At 45.0% G+C, this 15,741-nt stretch overlaps 1 protein-coding gene across 1 annotated transcript in view; it reads left to right on the forward strand.

Moving 5' to 3' along the window:
• Positions 1 to 7,855: 7,855 nt before the first annotated feature.
• DNAJB4 (DnaJ heat shock protein family (Hsp40) member B4) overlaps positions 7,856 to 15,741 on the forward strand; it is a 62,787-nt gene continuing 54,901 nt past the window's right edge. Inside the window, exon 1 of the mRNA XM_030205651.1 lies at positions 7,856 to 8,313. Within this exon, the coding sequence (XP_030061511.1) occupies positions 8,103 to 8,313 (211 nt within the window). The 5' untranslated portion in view covers positions 7,856 to 8,102. The remainder of the gene's footprint in view (positions 8,314 to 15,741) is intronic.

The following is a 15,741-nucleotide window of genomic DNA, read 5'->3' on the forward strand; positions in this document are numbered from 1 at the left end:
TGAAATCCAAGTATATCATATCAAGCGCCCCTCCCACATCCAACTGTTTGGTCATCCAGTCGAAGAAGACAGTCAGATTCGTCTGATATGACCTGCCACTAGTGAAGCCATGCTGCCTCGGGTCTCGCATTCCATGTAGTTCAAGAAATATCACAATACTCCTTTTTAGAAGCATTTCCATTAGCTTACTCACCACCACCACTGAGCCAAAACAACAAATTAAAGAGTAGTAAATCACCTGGACCGGATGGCATACATCCAAGGGTACTCAAAGAGCTCAAGCATGAAATTGCTGATTTGCTGTTAGTAATATGTAACCTGCCATTAAAATCGTCCATAGTACCTGAAGATTGGAGGGTAGCCAACGTCAGTGGCGTAGCAAAGGGTGGGCCCAGGCCCACCCACTTTGGGCTCAGGCCCACCCAGTAGCAGCACACCTATGATGTGTCTGGCAGGGATTCTTCCAAGTCCCACCAGCTGAAAACTTCCAACAACTGTCCCTCCTGCATACCTTGTAAATAGCAGACCTTCGGCCAGAGGAAGCAGTGACTGATACATGCTGTGGGGCCAACATGAGCAGTGTGTATTAGTTGCTCAGGGCCATGCCAACACGGTAAGCGAGGTAAGCATGGCAGGGGGGCGCCGCCGCACCATGCTCACCTCGCTCGCCCTCCCCCCAACATCCCTTTTCTTTTTTTTTCCTTTTTAAATGTACCTCCGTAGCGGTTCCGGCAGCGCAGCATCAGTGAAGGAGGCGGCGCTCCCGACGTCGCTAGCCTTCCCTTCGCAGTGTTCCGCCTTCTTCTGACGTAATTTTTAGACGTCAGTAGGCGGAACACAGCGAAGGGAAGGCTAGCGACGTCGGGAGCGCCGCCTCCTTCACTGACGCTACGCTGTCGGAACCGCCACGGAGGTAAATTTTAAAAGAAAAAAAAAGAAAAGGGATGTTGGGGGGAGAGAAGAGGGCGGGCAGTTGAACAATGGGAGCGGGAGGGCAGGGGAGAGACGAGAGCATGGATGCGGGGGGGGGGTCATGGAAGGGAGAGAGGGGAATTGCTGGAAAAGGATGAATGGAGGGGGCAGGGGACAGAGGAGCATGGATGGGCATGGATTGGGAGGGCAGGGCTCAGGGAGAGAGGGGAATTGCTGGAAAAGGATGAATGGAGGGGCAGGGGACAGAGGAGCATGGATGGGCATGGATTGGGAGGGCAGGGCTCAGGGAGAGAGGGGAATTGCTGGAAAAGGATGAATGGAGGGGGCAGGGGACAGAGGAGCATGGATGGGCATGGATTGGGAGGGTAGGGCTCAGGGAGAGAGGGGAATTGCTGGAAAAGGATGAATGGAGGGGGCAGGGGACAGAGGAGCATGGATGGGCATGGATTGGGAGGGCAGGGCTCAGGGAGAGAGGAGAAATTGCTGGACATAGAGGGGAGGGAAGAAAGATGAAGGAGGTGAAATGAGGGAAAAGGAAGAGAGGAGAAAAACTGCACATGGATGAAGAAAATAGGCAGAAGCTGAGGACCAGAAATGAAGAAGAAAGGAGGAAATGAAAGAAATAAATGGAAAGGAAGCCCTGGTAACGGAGTTAAGAGGACAGATAGCAGCAGAATCAGATACTGGGCCAGCATGATCAGAAAAAGAAAGTCACCAGACAACAAAGGTAGAAAAAAATCATTTTATTTTCATTTTAGTGTTTGGAATATGTCCACTTTGAGAATTTACATCTGCTATCTTATTTTGCAATGTATAGCAATTTGTTTCTAAGAATATTGCTGACAATTCCTGTCAGTGTGGCAAGTGGTGAGCGATCATTTTCACGGGGGGGGGGGGGCACTGCCAACTGATAGTCTGCAGGGGGGGGCGCCAACTGATAGTCTGCAGGGGGGCGCCAGAGACCCTAGGCACGGCCTTGTAGTTGCTGTTTGCTGCCGGTGAAAACTTGCTATTTAAAAGGTATGCGGGGGGAGGGGGGGGGTGTTTGAGAGACCATATGGTATGCAGACGAGAAAGGGAAAGACCAAATCACTTGTAGGACAAGGTAGAGTTCTTCTGCCCACCCATCCTGGGCCCAGGCCCACCCAAAATTGGGTGTCTGGCTACACCCCTGGCCAACGTAATGCCATATCTTTTGAAGAGGGTTCCAGGGGTGATCCAGGAAATTACAGACCAGTAAGACTGATGTCAGTGCCGGGTAAAATAATGAAAACTATTATAAAGAACAAAATTATGGAACACATAAATAAACATGGTTTAATGGGACACAACCAGCATGGGTTCAGCAAAGGGAAGTCTTGCCTCAACAATTTGCTTAATTTCTTTGAAGGCGTGAATAAACATGACGATGTAGTGCATCTAGATTTTCAGAAAGCTTTTGACAATGTTTCTTGTGAGAGACTCCTGAGAAAATTAAAGAGTCATGGGATAGGAGGTAATGTTCTGGTGTGGATTAGGAATTGGTTATTGGACAGAAAACAGAGGGTAGGGTTAAATGGTAATTTCTCTCAATAGAGGAGGGTGAATAGTGGAGTGCCGCTAGGATCAGTACTGGGATGGGTGCTATTTAACAAATTTATAAATGATATGGAAATCAGAACGATGAGTAAGGTGATTACATTTGCAGAAGACTAACAACTATTCAAGGCAGGGGCGTAGCCAGACAACAGATTTTGGGTGGGCCTAGGCAAGAAGTGGGTGAGCACCAAGTGTTCTCCTCTTCCCCCCCCCCCCCAAAAAAAAAATATCTCATCTGGTGGGAAAACACTTCTTTCCATCTTGGCAGTCTGCAGCAGGCATTCGCTGAAAACTGAGTATGTGCAGGTGCCGGTATTGTGGACAGTAGCATTTTTGTTACCATCAGGGGGAAGTCTTCAGGTGGCAGAGCTTGAGATCCCCACCAGCTACCACTAAATGTGTGCTACTGTTGGGTGGGCCAGAACCCTAAGTAGGTGGGCCCTGGCCCACCTGTGGCTACGCCACTGATTCAAGTTTGTTAAAACATGTGCGGACTTTGAAATATTGCAGAAAATTGGAAGACTGGGCATCCAAATGGCAGATTAAATTTAATGTGGACAAATGCAAAGTGATGCACATTGGGAAGAATAAACAAATCATAATTACCTGATGCTAGGGTCTACATTGGGGGTCAGTAAGATCTAGGTATTGTTGTAGATAATACACTTTTAAATAATATTTTGCTCAGTGTGCAGCAGAATCCAAAAAAGCATACAGGATGCTAGGAATTATTAGGAAAGGGATGATAAATAAGACTGGAAAGGCTAAAGATGGATGAGGGGACATATGATCAAGGTCTACACAATCCTGATTGGTGTAGAATGAGTAGAAGTGAATTGATTTTTACTCATTCCAAAAGTACAAAGACTAGGGGACACTAGTTACACGGAAATACTTTTATATTATTTTTTTTTTGTATAATGTTATTTTTATTGCTTTACTTATATTACACAAATAATAACTTGTTACATGCAACACAGGGAAATAATACAAATTCAATATGTCTTCACATACAAAGAAAAAAAGGAAAAAAAAACCCTTTTTTTAATTTCATTTTTGTTTCGTATTTAACCCTTCCTTAGACCTCAAACTTGGGGAGTGACCAAAACATTTAAGGAAATCAAAGTGGAATATAATAAACAAGGAAAGGCCTACATTAAATCATACAGCCTATTTAACAGTTGTTGATTCCCCTGAAACCCTCTTCAGGTCTATGAAAGCCCTAAGCTGATCAGGTACAAAACAAACATATTTGATTTCCAAATATTTAACTATGCATTTACAAGGGTAAGCTAAAAAGAAAGTAGCCCCCAACAATTTTGTTTCATCTCTCATATCTAAGAAACTTTTCAGTTTGTCTTGCAAAGATCTAGTGAAATCTTGACCACAAAATCTTTGGTTAACATTCTTAAAGTGTAAATTCAAAATGGCATTAAAGTCTTGTTCAAATATGAATGATACCAATAATGTGGCCCTTTGTGTTACTTCTGATAATGAGTCCTACAAAATGAATGAAATATTTCTTAAATCATCCAATTTCTCCTCTTCCTGGACCTGTTCCATTTCTTCATAAGAACCTACTTGTCTCTTCTTTTCCGGAAGAAAGAATATCTTATTTATAGGAGGAATATTTTGAGCTGAAATTTTCAAATTTTCAATAAGGTATTTTTAAAATAATTCTAAAGGAAGAATTCCAACAGGCCTTGGGAAGTTCAATATCCTCATATTTAGACGTCTATTATAATTTTCAATTTGTTCTATTTTTTTATGTATATCTTTCATAACTGCTGAAACATTGTCCTTAATAGTCACATCAGTTTGATATTTTAGTACCTGATCATTGAAGTTCTGCTTTAATTTATCAATCGATTTGGAAAGCTGCTCCACTGTTGAAACTAATGTTGTTGTTTCCTGGGTTGATTTTGTAACAGAAAAATTCAGTTTCTCAATTGCCTGTCAGAGGGTGCCAAGGGTTACCACCATGGGAGGGTTCAATACACCCTTCTTATCCAAGGTCTCTGCTTCCACTGCCGGCCGCCCTGATGAGGCGCCGCTACCACAGGGCCCAACTCCAGCGCCTTCCGCGTTCTTGGGACCTGTAATCTCCACCCACAACTCATCAGGACATGGTGGTATCTTGGCTTCCGGGGGGGGGGGGGGGGGATAATGTTGTTTCATGATCCAGGGGTGTCGAGGTTATAGTCCGTGGGCACCGGAGTGCGAAACTGTCGAGGGTTTGCTGCTTCGGGGAATACGCAAGGGCTGGAAGCAGTAAGAACCTTACAATCCCCTTTCTTTTAGTATGAGGAATAGTGGCAGTGGTAATCAATTCACTTCAAAAATCTTCAGCAAGCCCTCCTAAACAGCCTCACTCCTCTCAGCGTGTCGGCGCCATCTTGGTCACACCATGGAAATAGTTTTAAAACAAATAGGAGGAAATAATTTTCACTCAATGGATAGTTAAGCTCTGGAACTCTTGGCCAGAGAGCACAGTAACAGCGGTTAGCGTATCTGGGTTTAAAAAAGGTTTGAACAAGTTCCTGGAGGAAAAGTCCTTAGTCTGCTTGTCACGAAATGCTTAGCCACCCGCCTGGGGTTACCCTGTGGCCATTTAGAGGGTCTATCCCCAGCACAGCTCAGGTCTGCCTGCGCTCTACACTAGCACCCTCCTCCCACTGACTGGGAGGCAACCGCTTCTGGGTGAGTCTCCCGCTCTCAAATTATCCCCAGTAATTTCTAGGTTACTGGAGCCACACTCCTAGTGGTCCCTCAGTTCCCAGAAAGCACTCACAGACCCAACACACAAACCACCAGGATTCTTTATCAGTCCAAAGAGGCAATAAACTGAAAATTGTTTATTGTCTTAAAAATATTGAACGAACAGAAAAAGTGCAATAATCAAACAATAACAAGTAACTGAGATATGGATCAATTATAAAACTATCTAAACATTTGCTTACTTTCTAAAACATACCTGGGAAGATCAGAACATATAACTGTTCACAGAGCCTCAGCAAAGAGATCCCCTCTCTTTTCTTCCTGGCTAAGACTGGAGGCAAAACTAGTACACTCTAAATGAAATTCAGCTCCTGGGCTAATCAGAGCCCAGAACAAGTTTCAAAAAATAGCCGGCCATAACGCTGCAGGTCTTTTATCTGTAACAGCTTCAAGCATGAGCCACCTGCTGGCCAAACTAGGCTGAAAAATCAACTGTTTCTGTCACACTGCTTTTGAGACAGTCATGAGGAAGCTACTGCCTACCCTGGGATTGGTAGCATGGAATGTTGCCACCATTGGGTTTCTGCTAGGTACTTGTGACCTGGCTTGGTCATTGTTTGGAAAACAGGATACTGGGCTAGATGGACCATTGGTCTGACCCTGTTCTTATATTAGTTTGACCCAGTATGGCTATTCTTATTCTCTTATGTTTTGAACAAATCACAAGGGAACATGTTGGGGGCAGGATCTGGGCGTTCCAAAAACTTGGATGTTTTTCTGCCATAATGGAACAAAGCAAATACTTATGGGGTTAAAAATTAGTCAATCAGAACTAAGTCACAAAGAAACAGCACATACTAGCCTCTGACAGCTTCAGATGTTATGGCCAGTCCTATTAGAGCAGTAAGCAGGTCCCTGGAGTAGCCTAGTAGTCAGTGCAGTGCACTGCACTGCACTGTAGAAAAGGGAACCCAGGCCCATATCCCACTCTAACCTTTACACTTGTGATAGAAAGTATGAGCTCTCCAAAACCTACTGTACCTACATATAGGTGATACCTACAACCAAAAGGGCTATTGTAGTGATATACAGTTGGGTACAGTAGGTTTTTGGAATGTTCCCCATACAATATAAGGGGGTAATGGTGAGATGAGTAACGGAATTCAAACATGCGTGGGATAAACATAAAGGAATCCTGTTCAGAAGGAAGGGATCCTCAGAAGCTTAGCGGAGATTGGGTGGCATAGCCGGTGGGGGGAGGCGGGGCTAGTACTGGGCAGACATACGGTCTGTGCCCTGACAATGGCAGATACAAATCAAGGTAAGGTATACACAAAAAGTAGCACATATGAGTTTTATCTTGTTGGGCAGACTGGATGGACCGTGCAGGTCTTTTTCTGCCGTCATCTACTATGTTACTATTGTACCTGGGGCCTTTTATGTGAAGTCCACTGCAGTGCTCCCTAGGGTGCCTTGCTCTGCTGGGTTGTTTGTGTGGCTAGCCTACTAAGAATGTTGGAGCCCCATACATCCCAATGGTTTGGTTTTGTGTGTTTTTCCCTTGGCTTTTTTTTTCCAAAGGGAAAAAAAAATAACTATATATATATCTATATATATATATCTGATACAGCTCATTCAAAGTGAATGGGCTGTCTCAGAATTAGCGCACTTAGCGTTGCTTAGTAAGCAGAGGGGAAAAACATCTAGCAAATGGCCATTTTCAAAACAGAAAGGCAAAGCTTAAACTAAAAACACCTCCTGACCCCCCCCCCCCTTATTGTTAATATTACAATATTTCCATTATCAAGTCAACCTAACAGTTTATTATTTGTCTTACCCTTTTCAAGTTGGAGCTGTCTGAAACTCTTATGTATCCAAGGTTTAACTACTGTATGTACAAAGCAACAAAATATATCATTAGTCACATACATACATTTTCTGTGAACTTACAGAAGTTAATGACTAATTCTGAGGGAGATTAGCGGGCAAATTATTGCTGTGCTATTTTATGGAGCAAGTCAGAACGCTTGGGCGTCTTACATGTGTACCATAAATCCTGTATTTCTGAAGTCGGTGAGAATTAAGATAAGGATGCTCGAGAGAAAACAGTACAGAGTTGCACTAGGAACAGGAATTAAGCATTTCATACTTAAACGCTATATCCATGCTACAAAGACCAAGCGTGTTTCCCCATGTCTCCCTGTATTAAACGTGACATCTGAACACCTCAAACGCCTCCCTTTATAAAGGTATTTCTAGCTACAGCGGCCACATCACTTACTGCTGACTAAGTGACTGTGCACGGCTGGAAGATTCGGGCTTAGAGTGAACGGGAGTCTGCCCGAGTGCGGGGAGGAGGGGTTGGGGGGAAGCGAGTGAGCGCTGTTGGGAGGACACCGCGTCCTCGTGGTGGAGAGTTGAGGACGGGGGGAGTGACGCGCCGCTTGTTCTAGAAAGAGCTGTTGTCGGATTCCAATTTCCGAATCCTCAACTGGGATTGGGACGCGACTATGAAGTGGGTGGGGGAGGAGGAAAGGGTTCGGGGGTGGAGAGGCCGGGGCCGCGGTGGGCCTAGAAGACTATATATGAGCAGCGGGGGCAGCGCGTGAGATGCCGGGCCCGGAGTTGGGGGTGGGGGGAGGAGGGTCAGAGCAAGGAACCGTCCAGAGAGAGTGCGTCCTTCCCTGTAATCCGCCGGACACTCTCTCCCGCTTTCCAACAAATTTGGTGGTTTGGAAAGTTTGCTTTTTTTTTAAGGCACTCTCGACTCCTGTACTTTTGTTTTTGTTTGCACTGACAACGGAAATATTTTTGTTATGTTTTAAAAAATAAATACAATAAAAAAAACAGCCCATTTTTCTCGGTCCATCAGTATGGGGAAAGATTATTACTCAGTTCTGGGCATTGAGAAGGGAGCTTCGGACGAAGACATCAAGAAAGCCTACAGAAAGCAAGCCCTCAAGTGGCATCCAGACAAGAATAAAACTGCTCACGCCGAGGAGAAATTCAAGGAGGTGGCAGAAGCTTATGAAGTTCTGAGCGATCCTAAAAAGAGGGAAATTTACGATCAGTTTGGCGAGGAAGGTGAGTCTTCTTTTATAGTGCGTTGCTGTATCCTCTTCAGAAATCAAGGGTACAATTGACTTGACTTCTACTTCTCTGTTATACAGGCGTCAGTGTTAATGAGAAATCAAGATTGTTTGAATGTGTATAAGACATTTCTCCTCTCTAAAACTGCAGTAGAGAGACAGCTGCGGAGTTTCGAAAAGTTATTTACCATGTTGAATTGATTTTGGTTGGTCCAGTAAGATATTGCTGTCAACCTAGCTTTCCAAGGACAAATAAGGAAGACAATGTACATGGTTCAATCCAGGTTGTAAATCACAATTGCTTTTCTCCTAGATAACTATTTGGTTTAATGAAGTAGGTATAATAATCAGCTCATGATAATCCTTAGAGTACGGTTAGGCGATCAAACCTTTTTTGTTTTTCCTTCATAGAGTGGACTGGGGGTAGTTTACCAGAATTCATATACTGTCGTACTGTAACATCCCTGCAGAAGAGAGGAAGCTCTAACTGGCTCACTGCCCGGAGAGGAAAGAATTTGCATGATGTCATTAAATACCAGGATCATTTATTTTAGCCTAATTGTAAACAGTAATAAATTGTCAGGGGAATGGGGCCCCCAAAATAGCACAGCAAGCATACAAAGTTTAGTATAATCGGATGGTTTTGGCTCTTCATTTGCAAGAGGGTTTTACTGAGGTATGGAGCACAAACATTGTCCATACATTCAAAATACTTAATTTTATACATTAATTATTGTAAATGGAAAGCTATAGGATCAGCACAGAGCAATGATGGGTCAGTTAATCTTTGTTTTTACTCCCTCTCCCTGTAAAGAGACAGAGCCCCCTCCCATATCCACCTGTGAGCTCCACAGTCCCCTGGGTCTATCTTAAACTCTGTGGTCTAGTGGCCAACTGGGGCAGGAGCAATTCCCAAGCTCTTCTGCCCCCTGCCATTTCTGCTGGCACAAGCAGGATTGACTGTGAATTGCTCCTGCCCCAGGTAGGCTTCTACTACTACTATTTAGCATTTCTGTAGTGCTACAAGGCGTATGTAGATCACCTACCTTATAAGCTAGGCCCTGGGAGGGCTTAGGGGTGGTGAGAAGGTGGTGGTTTTAGTTGACAGCAGTTTTAATTGAGGAGGGGGGACGTTTCGGTTTCAGCCCAAGATGCACCAGCCTGTTTGGCTGAAACTGAAACATGGCAGAATCAGAATTTTGGTAAGGTTTTGACTCCAAAGCTGAAACTGAAATTTGGTCATACTGTGTTGTACACTCAAGATAAATATCTTCCAACAATATTTTCTATAACAGTATATAGGCAACAGTACCTATCAGAGAGAAAGCAGGTCCTTACATAAGTATTGCCATACTGGGACAGACCAAACGTCCATCAAGCCCAGTATCCTGTTTCCAACAGTGGCCAATCCAGGTCACAAATACCTGGCAAGATCCCCCAAAAAGTACAAAACATTTTATGCTATCCCAGAAATATTTTCCCCAAGTCCAATTTAATATTGGTCTATGGACTTTTCCTTTAGGAAAACGTCCAAACCTTTTTAAAACTCTGCTAAGCTAACCGGCTTTACCACATTTTCTGGCAACAAATTCCAGAGTTGAATTACACATTGAGTGCAGAAAGATTTCTCAGATTAATTTAAAATTTACTACTTTGTAGCTTCATCACATGCCCTCTAGTCCTAGTATTTTTGTAAAGCATAAACAGACGCTTCACATCTACCCATTCCACTCCACTCATTATTTTATAGACCTCTATCCTATTTCCCTTCAGCCGTCTTTTCTCCAAGCTCAAGAGCGCCAGCCACTTTAGCCTTTCCTCATAGGGAAGTTGTCCCATCCCCTTTATCATTTTTGTCGCCCTTCTCTGCACCTTTTGTAATTCCACTATATCTTTTTTGAGATGCAGCGACCAGAATTGAACACAATATTTGAGGTGTGCTCACACCATGGAGTGATACAAAGGCATTATAACATCCTCCTTTTTGTTTTCCATTCCTTTCTTAATAATACCTAACATTCTATTTGCTTTCTTAGCCACCGCAGCACACTGAGCAGAAGGTTTCAACGTATCATCAACGATGACACCTAGATCCCTTTCTTGATCGGTGACTCCTAACGTGGAACCTTGCATGATGTAGCTATAATTCGGGTTCCTCTTTCCCACATGCATCACTTTGCACTTGCTCACATTAAACATCATCTGCCATTTAGACGCCCAGTCTAACAGTCTCGTAAGGTCCTCTTGTAATTTTTCCACAATCCTCCCGCGATTTAACAACTTTGAATAACTTTGTGTCATCAGCAAATTTAATTACCTCACTAGTTACACCCATCTCTAGGTCATTGATAAATATGTTAAAAAGCAGCGGTCCCAGCACAGACCCCTGGGGAACCCCACTAACTACCCTTCTCCATTGAGAATACTAACCATTTAACTCTCTGTTTTCTATCTTTTAACTAGTTTTTAATCCACAATAGGACACTACTTCCTATCCCATGACTCTCCAATTTCCTCTGGAGTCTTTCATGAGGTACTTGTCAAATGCCTTCTGAAAATCCAGATACACAATATCAACCGGCTCACCTTTATCCACATGTTTGTTCACCCCTTCAAAGAAATGTAATAGATTGGTGAGGCAAGATTTCCCTTCACTAAATCCATGTTGGCTTTGTCTCATTAATCCATATTTTTGAATATGCTCTGTAATTTTGTTCTTTATAATTGTCTCTACCATTTTGCCTGGCACCGATGTCAGACTCACCGGTCTATAATTTCCTGGATCTCCTCTGGAACCTTTTTTAAAAATCGTGCATGGGAGAACAGCCAAACAGAGAACACAGAACTTAAATATTGTAACCAGGTGCCCCTAGGTGCAGCCAAGGATAGAACAATCTCCTCCAGCCACAGGCTCCCGGCACAATGAAGAAATAGATGTCCACCAGTGACTTCAATCTTAAGGACTTTTATTCTATGCAGGTTTCTAGTACACAGTTCCAACCGCAGCATAGCACAATACAGGATTCAATACAGGCTTACAGGCTCCAGTCTGGGCTCTTTATCCAGTGCACAATAAACTAATTCAATTCCCAAGACAAACAGTTCTTTCAGTTCATCATCACAGTTCAGTCACCCAGCAGCATTTTCTACCTTTTATCCTCTTTACCTTCAGGAGAGTTCAATATTTTAGGGACTCCTTCTACCCAAGGGTTTTCCCCTGCATCAGCTTCACAGTGAATTCAATACTTTTGGGACTTCCTCTCACCCAAGGAATCTCAGCTGGCTGCAGTACTTTAGGGACCTCCCTGCCCAAGGATTTTCAGCCTGCAAATACTTCTCTCCTGAACTGACCTCAACTCAACTGGTTGGACTCCTTCCCACCTGCCTAATCAATCCCTGGCTTCAGCTACCACCACCAATCATTCTCCTTCCATTAGCTTCCTCACACCCAAGCCAGCTGAGTTAAGCATTAGACTGATGAGACCAATGATGAGCTCCTGCACACAGGGTTTCCTAACTCTCTTTCCGCCTAGTGGCAGCCCCTCTACACAACCTGCCAGCTTACACCCATCTCTTCCCTGATTGCACCCATGTCTTCCCTGAGTGACCGCTGTTTCCAAGGAAGCCCCTTGGGCCATTCTGTGAATCCAGCCTAGGGACAAAGTGGAGATGGGCCTGAAGGAGCTGCTGTTGCACTACCTCGTGACTCGGCCAGCAAGTAGGCATCCGCCTAGTGCATGCCAAGAAAGGACTCTGCGAGGCAGGAAAAGAAGGCTTAAGCGAGAGAACAGAAGCCCATGAAGGGCCTTGTGCTAAACTCTGGCAAGACTGCTCATCAAAACATCCAAAGTGTAGCGCGATAGCTGGGCTGCACTGTGTCAAGCTCGCCTCCCTCCAAGCCCTTGCAGCAGAGGTGTGGTGTTTTTTTTTCCTGCTCACACCACAAACTCCCTGGAGAAAGCGGGGGGGGGGGGGGGGGGGTTAGGGGAAGAGGAGCCAGAGACCCCATATCAGGTCCCATCTAAACCACACTCCGCTCCAGGCAAGACCGAAAAGAAGAAACGGGGAGGCAGAAAGCTACCCCAAAGTGCATCCTGTCCTAGGGAAGAGACGGTGTGAATAAACGAAATAAACTCAAGGAAAATGGAGCAGACGACTCCACCTCCGGAGACTCCCTTGGAACCACCGAACCAAAGGAAGAAAGGAGTCGAAGGAAGGACCAGTGAGACAAGTACCGGCAATGTTACCCCCGGCTTGAGCTCAAACAGAATGGCTGCTGAACCTCTGACAGAACCATTAGGGAGACCATCCCTTGCCTCACTTGTGCATGGGGAAAAAGAAAGGCTGGTAGAGCCGGCAGGACCAAGACCTGGTGCCGTACATGGTTGTCCACTGCAGGAGTATCGGGGAAAAACACCCCTTGCAACCTGCTTGTGAAAGAAAACCACAACTGCAAAAAGCTGTCCAGACATAAGAGAAACTAAACTCACCTGGGCTGCTTGCAGACCTGTTTGCTGTTGAGAAATCCATCAGAGGTATACAGCCATCCTCTCCTTTCCTAGCCCTGATATTGGGAGCACCAGTATCACTCCAAGAGCCAGTGTTAGCTGACATGTTTTTTTTTTTTTTTTTTGAGGAGGGATAATGGATAAGGGCTGTAGAGGGTAGCAGAGTGGGGAAGGGACCTGGGGGGACCAAGTGTACCTCCTAAAGGCTGCACCGCACAGCCACACACCCCTAGCTCCACTGAACTGAGGGACCAGAACAGGAGCTGCTAACGGATGAGGCCAGGAGCTTGTGAGAGATCGTCCATCGCCTGCTGGAGATGGAGAATACTGACTGGCCAATGAGCATGTTGTCCTGTAAGGTACATTTCAACTCTGTGCTCTCTATCTCCACCTGCTGGTAGATGGACACAACCCACATGTCTCTGGATTCATTTGCTGCTGATGCTAAGGAAGTAGTAGTTGCCATACTGGTCAAATCAATTATCCATCTAGCCCAGTATCCAGTGACAAGTCCAGGTCACAAGTTCTTGGTAGAGTCCCAAAAAGTAGCAGGATTCCATGCTATTTAATCCCAGGGATAAGCAGTGGCTTTCCCCAGGTCTTCCTTAAAATGGTTTATAGACTTTGCCTCCAAGAATTTGTCCAAACCTTTTTTTAAACTCTGCTACACTAACTGCTTTTACTGCTTGCACCAGCAATGAATTCTAGAACTTAACTATACGTTAAGTGAAAAAAAATATTCTCCGAGGACAAGCAGACCAAGTGTATTCCCACATGTGGGTGACGTCATCCGACAGAGCCCGATGTGGATGCATCCTAGTGAATATAGCTTAAAGTTATGGCAGTGCCCCACTGTGCATGTGTGAGCACATGTATTTGTCTCTCTGTTTTTCCATGAAACTGAGAGGATCCGTCTGTGTGTTCTCCTCTCAGTGCGCTTTTTAGTCATTTTTTTTCAATACCTTCCTGTGTGGCTCCCTCAGATTTTTATTTCTTTTTGCTTAGTGTGTCAGTTTGGCGCTTCTCTAGTTTTTAATTTATTTTTTCCTATATTCCGCTTGGCTCTTTAGTGCTTAGTTTCAGCCTGAGATAAGCATTCAGGTTAGTTCCCTTTTTTGTGCAACTTAAGGACCTTGAACAAATTCCTGGTCAGTGGAAAGTTCAGGATGATTTCCCTGGACACCCTCCTTCTCACTCAAGAGAAAGATTGGCTATGCACTCCAGATTTGAAGGGTGCCTAGATCCACATCTTAATACTTCCAGTTCGAGTAGGGAAGCATCACTACCAGTATTGTCAGCTCCCAGGGTCTTCAAGTGCCTAGCGGTGGTTGCAGCATTTGCGTAGGATGGGCATTTGTTTTTCCCTACCTGGATGATTGGTTAGTGAAAGCACAACGCAGGATAGGGTGCAAGAGCCCAAAGAACTATTTGAGCACTGCTAGACATGGTGCAAGCTCGAGCCTGTGTTCCTCAGGCATGGGTGAATGCTCTCATTGGCATCGCTACTCAGGTTCAACGAAGCCAGCAGGTCACACCTCAGAATATGTTGAGATTGTTGGGCCACATGGCCACCTCTGGTGCATATCACTCCCATGACTTGCTTACATTTGCGGAGATCCCAATAGACTTCTCAGTGGTGTCAAGCCATGGGGAACCTTGCAGATGTAGTCATGGTTACTCCAGAGCTGGCCCAGTCATTTCTCTGGTGAATGATTTGACCCAATTTGACCCTGGTACTCCTATTCCAAATTCCTCTGCCCCAGAAGGCTTTGACTATGGATGTACCCACTCGGGTGGGGAGCTCATGTAGAAGAGCTTCACACCGAGGGGATCTGGTCTGCTCAACAGTCCGAGCTACAAATCAACCTCCTAGAGCTATGGGCAATCTAGAATGCTCTAAAGGCTTTCAAAGATTGGTTTTGAGCCAAATTGTGTTGTTCAAACAGACAATTGGGTTGCTATGTTGGTCTCTCAGAATGGGCATTGCTTGCAAGATTTCTGAGATTGGGGCACTCCCTTGGTGGATCTGTTTGCCACTCATCTCAACAAGATCCTTGGTGCTGCTTCAGACCCAGGTCACATGACAGACTAGCATCAGATGGCTTCCTCCTCGATTAGGGGGAGGGTCTCCGGTATGTGTCTCTTCCCATTCATCTGATAGGGAAAACTTTACTGAAACTCAAGCAGGCCTGGGGAACCATGCTCTTTACTGGCCGAGGCAAATCTGGTTTTCTCTTCTTCTGGAGAACCGTCATCATGCAATATGAGGGATGTCTTCTGCGTCCCAACCTCCAGTCCAAGGCCCTCACATCCTGGATGTTGAGAACATAGAATTTGTATCTCTACAGGTGCTGGAGTGTATCTCTAGAATCCTGCTAGCTTCCAGAAACGATTCCACCAAGAGGTGTTATATTTTAAAATGGAGGAAGTTTGCCATCTGGTATGAGGGCAAGGCCCTAGATCCTCTCTTGCCCTACACAGAACCTGCTTGAACACCTCCTACACCTCTCTGAGTGTGGTTTGAAGACCAACTCTGTAAGTGTTCACCTCAGTCCAATTAGTGCTTATCACTGTGTGGGATGCAAGCCTATCTCTATACAGCCTCTGGTTGCTCTCTTCATGAGAGGTTTGCTGTTGCCAAAGCTCCAGGCCATTCTATTTCTGTCATTTGAAGTTTTTGGTCATTTCAGCTTGCAGGGTTAATGAGCTTCGGGCTCTACCTTACACAAGGTTTCATCATAACAGATTAGTTCTGTGCTCAAACCCTCACGCTGGCGAAAGTGCACTGCATACCTTGGACTGCAAGTGAGTCTTGGCTTTCTATGTGGAGTGGACTAAAGCCATAGACAGTCCACCCAGCTTTGTGTCTCCTGGGGCCAGCGATCGGTAAAAGCATGATGTCCAGTTGGCTAGCA

This window comes from Microcaecilia unicolor, chromosome 6 (assembly GCF_901765095.1).
Source record: "Microcaecilia unicolor chromosome 6, aMicUni1.1, whole genome shotgun sequence".
In the NCBI taxonomy this organism is placed as follows: Eukaryota; Metazoa; Chordata; class Amphibia; order Gymnophiona; family Siphonopidae; genus Microcaecilia; species Microcaecilia unicolor.